Source organism: Marmota marmota, unplaced genomic scaffold (assembly GCF_001458135.2).
Source record: "Marmota marmota marmota unplaced genomic scaffold, marMar, whole genome shotgun sequence".
NCBI classification, from domain to species: domain Eukaryota; kingdom Metazoa; phylum Chordata; class Mammalia; order Rodentia; family Sciuridae; genus Marmota; species Marmota marmota.
The window spans coordinates 58,391,211-58,400,862 of NW_026000174.1; the positions used below are offsets into that span (position 1 = coordinate 58,391,211).

A 9,652-nucleotide genomic window follows, 5' to 3' on the forward strand; every position below is an offset into this window, starting at 1 on the left:
ATACATCTATGGTCCAGAAAGCAATCTAACTACAATGCATACCTTCAATTTACACAATTGTTTATGGAAAAGGCATCAACCTCATCTTATTCCTGAGATCATAGTAAATCATTAAGTCCACACTGTGTTATTTGGTGCTGATCTCGTCTGCTCCATTAAACTTTTTCCCTTACACCTATATATGTGGGTGCATTCATGTCCATGATTATAAGGGAGTAAGATCATTTGTCTTTGTTATATTATGTCCTTATTTATAAACCTAAATTATAAGTTTCTTGGTATTGTCTACATATTTCATGTATACTGCATTATATATTTTCTTCACAAAATTTGATTCACTTACTTACTGTATGAAATACGATATTCCACTCAGTTTTTTATTTGACTCATATAAAACTACAAGACTGACTCATAGCAAAATATAAAACCAGATGCCCAGCAGCATATTAAGCATGTCTTACCTGTGTGTCCTTGTTCATGTCCACGTGGTGGAGATGGGAGTGAAGGTGTACAGTAATTATTGTAGTTTCATTCACTCTTACAAAGGTAACATTTCATCTCACTTATGTGGTGTGTATTAGATAGCATTTACTTAACACATAAGGTGTTCAGTAAATTTAAAGATGAAAAGGAGTAACTTATTTCAAAGTGTATACAAACCTCTAACCATGTGCTAAGACTGGTCAGTCTGTACAGTGACCTCATTTCAGCAGAAGTGAGGAAGTAGCTATGTTGTACAAAAAATTGGGGCATCCCAAGGATTTTCTATAACTGAGAAAATGAAAGCTAACGAGAATTTATTTTATTATTTATAATATTTTGGACAAAATATTAAAGAGATTATAAAATTGCCTTAATTTAATCTCACAGAGGCAAGAGTAGAATGTGGTTCACAGAGGCTTGGGACACTGGGGACTAAGAGGTACGGGGTGAGGTTGGTCATGGTGGAGAGTGACAATAGATAACACCATTGAATTTTTACTCAAAAGAGACTTTGAAGGTTTTAAAGGAATGATAAATGTTTGAGAGAGGTTTACTCTCATTTGAATATTACACGGGAAAAGACGTGTTGAAGACTCACATAAGTATGTACAATGTTGGGCATCAGTTACAAATAAAAAAAAAGGAAACGAGAAATAGATGCAGACACAAAATGAGAAGGGCTATAGCAAAATCTTTAGATAATTATCTGTACCTAACCTAACACTGACATTTCTGGGGTCTGATTTCAGGTTAAGACTACACAAGAAGAGTTTCACTATTCTGCCTTGCAACATTTAGGTCATATTTTATTTACTTAGTCATTTCAAATTAATTCAATCTAGAGCTACTAGGATAATGATCAAAATGTTCAAGGAACCCCTTTGATAGTGGCAGGATAAAATGCAATCTGTTTCAACAATATTTATGTCCTAGCTTGTTTATTAGGTACATAGAATTGACCTCTTTGACAATATTCCCAGACATTACATATAAAATATTTAAATACATACCACATAGGAATCACTTAAGTTTTAATATTTCAAATGACAATAGTCTTTAAGATATGGCCTCATTAGTTTAAAACACACTTTACATTTTGATCTTATTTGATCTTACAATTATCAAAGCCAGAAAAGTACAAAGCCCATCTGAATTAGTGTTGTGAAACAAAAAGTACATTTTTCAAAATTTTCTACAAGTGCTCTTTGCCAATTCTAAACATACAGATACCTGCAAAAATAAATTTATTTTAGACAAGAGTATGGGTTTTTACCTGTTTGTTCAATGTCAAACATGATGCTTACCTTTCTTGACTGAGTAAAATGTAAGGGAAAATGAAAAAGAAGATTATTTTACATGTTGGGTAATTTATTTTATTTGAAAAGAGGCTTACTGCCTTTTCAGATATAGTCATTCTCAGAAGTAAAAATTCTCATTAAGTAGTAAACAGTCTCAGCTCTAGGGATCAGTTCCTTTTCCAAGGATCCTTCTAATTGACCTTAACCATTCTGCTGCCAATAAAAAGTGTTTCTGCAATAACCAAAAACTTGTCAACACTAACTCTTTTTAAATTATCAGGCTTTCTTTATTTCATGATCATTAAGAAATATGAGTCTTGAAAACAATAGAACGTTACAATTTAATATTATTTAAGATATAAACTGAAATGTTCTTACAAAGATGCAAATCTACCAAGTACAGTGGTGCATGTCTGTTATCCCAGAGGCTCAGGAGGCTGAGGCAAGAAGATTGTGAGTTCAAAGCCAGCCCTAGCAATGGGGGAGTGCTGAGCAACTCAACAAGACCCTGCTTATAAAAAAAAAATCTGAAATGTCTTAAATTAGAAAAGTTTATATTTCTATCATTGAAAATTGATATGTGAAATTTGTGGGTCTCTGCAGGCAGTTATATCATCTTTAACTTGATTTTTCCATATGCGCATACACGCTGACCAGGAAGGTCACAACATGCTCCATATTATGGATCATATTATGGATGGGGAACTCTGGGGAAAGTAATGAATAAGAGCTATAACCTATTCCTTCCAGGTGGACAGACTGGAAAAGGCATGCAGAATTTCTTGATACAGTTCTTCATATAAAATTTAGTCACAATTGAAGCCACACAAATAAAATTTCCAACTGAACTGCCATGAGACCAACTAAGGAACTCTATTATTATTGAGTTTTATTTTATTTTGATTGTCAAAAAAATGCAAAAATGCAGATGCAGTAGTGACTGCATGAAGTTCACAGTCAAGGACCAGCTTAGGTTAAAGGTGGCTTCTCTCATGTAAAGGTTATAAAATAATGGAGTAGATATCTGTAACACCTGGAAAAAGAAATCCATTTAGACAATTAATTATAAAACACATTAGAGTGGAACTTTTGGTCTAACTATGGTAAACAGGAATACATTTTTCTTCATGGTTAAAGACTAATAGAAAAACTTAATTCATAAGTATCAATAGTCTGAATTAAACTATCACTATTCAAAGGGATTATTTATCAATTTTGAATTTTATCATCTTGTGATGTATTTTATCTTAGTTCTAGCTATTGAAACACATTTGTAGCAATATCCTATTCTGTCTATTTCTTTGTTAGGTAAGTGATTTGAAATGTTCTTCCTAGTTTGTGTTTTTATTCTCTTAGCAATGTCAATATGAGAACAAACTATTTCTATTATAATGATGTCCACTTTTTAAATTTTGTCTTTTATGGATTACGCATTGGGTAACATAATGTAGAAATCTTGCTTATTCCAATTTACAAAGATTTATGCCTTTGTTTTCTTCAACTAGTTCTACAGTTTAAGATTTTACATTTAAATATGTTAGTTTGTATTCATTTTTTTTGCAACAGGATAAATTTTAGATTTTTTGGTGCATGCATCTTTGGATGTGTATACATAGTTAATTCATCCAAATTACATTTTAATAGAAACACCCCTTTTTAATTGAACCTTTTATCCTATTGTCAGAAATTCATTACCTATGTTTTATTGTGGTAAATTTGAACACAGAAAAATGAAAAATCTGGGCAAAATTTTAAACTACAATCATTTTTTAAAATCTTATATGCAACAAGAGGCATAGAAAATAATTTGAAGTGTTTCAGAAAATAAAACTAACTTCATAAGAATTTTTAAAATAGGGTAAATTTTAGAAAGTGGGGCAGGGGATATGGCTCAGTTATAGAGAGTTTGGCCAGTATGTGCAAGGGCATGGGACTGATCCCCATCACTATATAAATAAAAAATAAAAATAAAACAAAAACAAAAATAAAAACAAAAATTTGTATGTGGCTGGAACCATCAACCATTCTCAGCTCCATGAAACATCTGTCAGGAGTGGTACATGCCAAGAGACTGGCAGCTCTGTTATCACTACTAGAAGAGGCTAATACTACTTAGAACAAACTTGGAAACATATTCCAGTATTACTATTAAAACTGTAATAAGTTTAGTGGGAAATTGTAACACAGAACAATATTACATCAGTATTTATGTTCCTGTGTGATTTGAAATACATGGGAAAGGAATTCAACAAAGATGACAGGAGAATGGGAAATATAAAGTGAACATTGACACACAAAAATAATAATAATAATTTCTACTGATCTAAAGACTGGGTGCAAGAGAGGTTCCATATACATTCAGAAAACTCCAAAAGGTCAGTGAGAAAATCACTCATTCCTGGTTGAATATGAACTTATAAATGCAGGAAATAGAAACTGAATCCCAATGCAAAATTGTTAAGTTTCTGAAATTATAAGGCATCCTCTAATCAAAGACATATGTATGAGCAAAAGGAAGACTTCCTTGCTCAAGATGAATAAACATGCATATTAACTGATCTCTAAATTATACTCACTCATAAGTGATAGAGAGAAACTCAGTCTTACAAATACAAGCATGAACAATTTAAAATAAAGTGAGAGGAGTGCAGAGACATCAGCTACTGCATTCCATAAGGAAAACAGACTCAACAAAATCAGTCTAAGCAAGTTACAGAGAAAGAGTGACAATCCCCTTCCAAGTCGGCAACTTGAATCCACAAAGTCTAAAACATATTTCCAGATTGTTCAGTTTCAATCAAAGTTTATATAAGCAATGAAACCTGAAAGTGTGAAATGCACAGAGAGAAAAATAAAAACAGCAAGACACAGAGAGTAGACATGGTGGTTAGTGCGGACAACCTGAGAGGCCAGGGCTCCCTTCTTCACTCCAGCCCTTGTTTGTAGACTGAGGTCTTTTCCTGGTCTAATGGGTGTAGTACCTTGAGTTCTGTTTCTGCCTGAGTTTGCTGAAAGTTCTGAGGTTTACGTTGAAAAGAGCAAGAAAGGAGACTGGTGGATACAGACCATCCAGCATCCCATTCTAGAAAAGGTATCACTCTAGGAAAGGGAGGCTTCTGACCCTGTCAGCAGCCCTTGTTCAGTGGTGTTCAGTTCCACCAGCTCAGGGACAGGTGGAGGTGAGAAAGAAGGCCTTAGATAAGAGTTTACTCTGAAAAAACTGGTTTAACTTTGTTGAATGTGTGTGGTCCTAGGGATTAAACTCAGGGATATTCTACCACTGAGCTACAACCCCTGGTATTTGTATGCTTTATTTTGAAATGGAGTTTCACTAAGTTGCTCAGGCTGGCCTTGAACTTGCAATCCTTCTGCCTCAGCCTTCTAAGTAACTGATATTATAGGTATGTGTCACCTTGCCTGGCTAGAAACTGATTTAATTTGGTAAAGAAGAGAATTAGGCCAAAATTTGTTTTAAAACACAATAATGGTCTTCATGACCACCTATTATTATGCATCATTTAAAAATGTAAAAAACAAATATATATTTGTATAGCTCCACGGAAAATATATCAATATATAAAAGGGAAGGCAATCAGAGGGTTATTAGCAATACAGAGACATGTAGCTAAGAAAAGTCTAAGATCACACAAACCTGTAATCCATTCCGTAAGTAAGTTATTAAATGACATTGAATTTAAAATTTTTAAATTTTAATTACTTGAGCACTACTGAAGTTGGAGATACACATTTAAGTATTGTCCATGAAATTCTGATTGAGAGCTAACAGGGATATATTAAAGTATTTGGCCTTGTGAAATCCATATCATCTATCTGGCATCATTGTCAACACTATTCCAGGTCACACCAGCCCAGGAATATGAGTGCAATTCATTTGGAAGCTGATATATGGGGTCATTGTTTTTATTTTCTGAATATTTTTCAATAGTTGGGAGGGTCTACATAGCATTAGAATCATAATTCATAGAGATAGAAAAGTCAGTTGAAAGGACTTCAGAAATAATTTAGGTCAATTTCCTCTTTTTCAGTGGGGGGCCAGAGTTCCAGAAAGGAAGATTCATTATCAAGTACCACAGTGATTTAGAGGGGCATTGAAAATCCTCTTCACAGTGGGCTTCTAGAGAGAGGCAGGTAGTTGTCTAGGAAGATTAAAACATTGCTGTGCCTGATTTGAATACAGAATTGCATGTTTACCAAGTCTTTGGACATTATTTCTGCTCAATTCTATTCAATATACTTACACAGTCAATATACCAAAAGGTACCATCACATCACGTTTCGATTTAAGAATTTTAGTAGCAAAAACAAAGGAAGGCATCAAATGATAGAAGATTTACTGGAATATTAATCCATTACCTACAGCCATTGGTAATATTTTATTAGTGAATGTTATTTTTCATGATACTTGATACTTGTATGAGAAGGATGTGATTTAAAGTTTCTAAGAGAAGAAAATAAGTATTTCAATAAGTAGGCTATGATTTCTCAAATCTTTGTTGCTGTGTTGACATTTTTGTACAACACCATGATAAAAGAGGTATTATGGGACATAACTACAAGCTGATTTTTTAAATTTTTGAACTTTAGGATCTCCTAAGAAAATTCTAAACAATTTGTTTTTCTTTCTCAAAAATTCAGAGAGAGAGAGAGAGAGAGAAACAATGATAGAATTAAGAAAATCAATAGATTCTAGTTTTGAACTTCCAGTTATAGAACTTTGAATATTTTTTATTGTTCAGGTTCACTAGATCCAATAACAGTTCTAATACATACTTTAAATAAGTATTTAGATGCTGCAATACAGTGATGTCATATTGGAGGAAGATAGGTTAATTAAATGACTTGTAACAGCATCAATATTAGCAGCAATCTGTTAATGCCCCCTGGTTCTTGTAGGTTTTATGAATTTCAAAGTTTTCAGTCATGCTGCTGCTTATAAATATCACCTCTAAAAGAAATAAATTAAAGAAAATATTATACAGATGGAAACATTTAAATCCTTTTATTAAAAACTTGTATTCTAGGACTGGGGTTGTAGTTCAGTGGTAGAGTGCTTACCTAGAGTATGAGGTACTGGGTTCATTTCTCAGCATTACGTATAAATAAATAAAATTGAAGTCTATTGACAACTAAAAAAATATTAAAAACAAACTTGTATTCTTCATTGGTTTACTCCTTTATGATACAATTTAACATATCACATTGTACCACAAATGCCACCTTAAAAGACAGAGAGACTTCATTAGTATTCATTTAATTCAAGAATTTTTTTTTTTTTTTTTTTTTTTTTTTTTTTTTGGTGCTGGGGATTGAACCCAGGGCCTTGTGCATACAAGGCAAGCACTCTATCAACTGAGCTATATCCCCAGCCCTTCAAGAATATTTTCAACCAGAAACATTTTAAAACATCAGCTAGAAAACCTAAGACATTCATTAGCTTTTAGCTTCTGTAGTTGTAACAGATACAAGAAGATTGTAATAAATAATTCATACATGGCACTTCAGGGCCATATCTATACTTTCTCAGCAAGCTTAAAGAAAAAAAAATCTTAATTTTACAAAGAAGAAATAGACAAGTATCATGGACATGCACAGATGAATGCTGTCTTTTTCCAACATATTTACTATTCATGTTTTTACATATTTATTACATTGGTAGTCTCAACTGTTTTATGTAGTTCATTAAAATTATAAAATTTATATGCTCAAGGCACAAACCCTAGAAAATTTCTATTGTTTTATTGACATATAACAGCACTGAAAGTGTCTTGTGTTTCAATTTTATTGTTTCTTTCCCCAATTCTTGTCACAAACCCAGCACATTTGTATTAGATGGCAGGGAGGGATCACTTAGTTCTTGCTCAAAGGACCCTCACAATCTCATTTGGGAAGCAAACTTTTCATACATAAAGGATAACTTTAGGAGAGAGTCATCTGTGATCTAGCAAGAAAAGGGGCATTTGAACCATTTGTTTCTCAAAACAAGACTTACCCTGTCAAGCATTCTCTAATTGCCACATTCTTCCTGGAATCCTTTTCTTTTTTCCAATTTGCATTTCTTTGCAACTCACATTCAGCATCTTTGTCCAAGGCAGTCTCTCTCCCAGATTTAGATATTTTGTTCTGGGTTCATTTCCCCAGTCTTTTGGTTTCATGAAAGTTTTGATGCTTATTATGAATTTGAGTATTAATTAATGGCCAATCCTTCCACTAGTTTATAAGATGTTTTGCTCTAAAAATGCCTAGATTCTCCATGAAAACAAAGCATTAAAATGCACAAAAGCACTTATTGAAAAAAATTTTTTAAAGATAGAGAGGAGAGAGAGAGAGAGAGACAGAGAGAGAGAGATAGAGAGAGAATTTTTTAATATTTATTTTTTAGTTTTTGGCGGACACCACATCTTTGTTTGTATGTGGTGCTGAGGATCGAACCTGGGCCGCATGCATGCCAGGCGAGCGCGCTACCGCTTGAGCCACATCCCCAACCCCTTATTGAAAATTTGATGGATTTTAATTTAATTAAAATAATGTGTAAATTAAAGAGCTAATAAAACCTTTCAAAATTAGATCAGGAATTTATACCACAGGGAAATAACAACATATATAAATTCAGGACATATAATGGAACATGATGGATTAGAGAATAAAACATTTTTTTATCATTCATTACTCCAAATTTGAAAATTGTTTTTGTTCATGAACAATGACATACAATTTTAAGATAACAAAAATCATTATACATGTGAAAAAGGTGGAAGTTCATCATAAATATTTAGAACTGCATTCTATTTTTAAGCTTTTGCAGGGCCTCTTTCACATCCTTGTTGCGTAGGCTATAAATCAGAGGGTTCAACATGGGAATGACAAGGATGTAAAACAGTGATGTCATTTTGTCTTGATCTAGAGAGTAGGAAGAACTTGGCCGAAAATATATAAAGAATAGAGCTCCCTGGAAAACTGCAACAGCAGTAAAGTGGGAGGCACAGGTGGAGAAAGCTTTGAGCCTCCCCTCAGCAGAGTGGATTTTTAAGACAGATGAGATGATGTAGCCATAAGAGACCAGGACAACAGAAATGGTACTCAGTTCAGTGAATCCAAAAATGGTGAACAGTACCAGCTCATTGACCAGTGTGTCAGAACAGGAAAGGAGGAAAAGTGGTGGTAAATCACAGAAGAAATGATTAATCTCATTAGAACCACAGAAACATAAGTGGAATGCCAATGTTGTATGTATCAAAGCATCTGCCAGGCCTATGAAGTAAACCCCAGCCATAAGCAAGTAACAAACCCTGCCAGACATGTTAACTGTATACAGCAAGGGGTTGCTAATGGCCTTCTACCTATCAAAGGCCATCACTGCCAGAAGTACACACTCAGAATCTGCAAAGGTACAGAAGATCAAGAACTGCAGAGCACATCCCAGGAAAGACATTGATTTGTTCTTGGTGAATATGTCGACAAGCATCTTGGGCCCAATTGCTGTGGAATAGCAGAGGTCACAGAAAGAGAGGTGGCTGAGGAAAAAGTACATTGGAGTGTGAAGCTGGGGATCCACTCTGATTAAGAAGATCATTCCGAGATTTCCCAGAAGGCTAATGAGGTAAATCAGTAGAAATATGCTAAAAAGGGTCACTTTGAGGTCAGCATTACTAGTAATTCCCAAGAAAATGAATTCATTCAAGAACGAACAATTTTCCACGTTCATTTTTTCTTTCTTCTTGTCTAAACTTAAAGAAATGATTTAAAAATTAAAGACACATATTTAATCCTTATATACATCCATAAAATATCTGTAAGGCCAAACACAAATATATATATATATATATATATATATATATATATATATATATATA

At 33.6% G+C, this 9,652-nt stretch overlaps 1 protein-coding gene across 1 annotated transcript; it reads right to left on the reverse strand.

Moving 5' to 3' along the window:
* Positions 1-8,571: 8,571 nt before the first annotated feature.
* LOC107159243 (olfactory receptor 5W2-like) lies at positions 8,572-9,510 on the reverse strand. Its single transcript, XM_015505841.1, is given in 1 exon segment — positions 8,572-9,510. A coding segment is annotated over 1 exon segment (933 nt). The 5' UTR covers positions 9,505-9,510.
* Between the last annotated feature and the right edge of the window lie 142 nt (positions 9,511-9,652).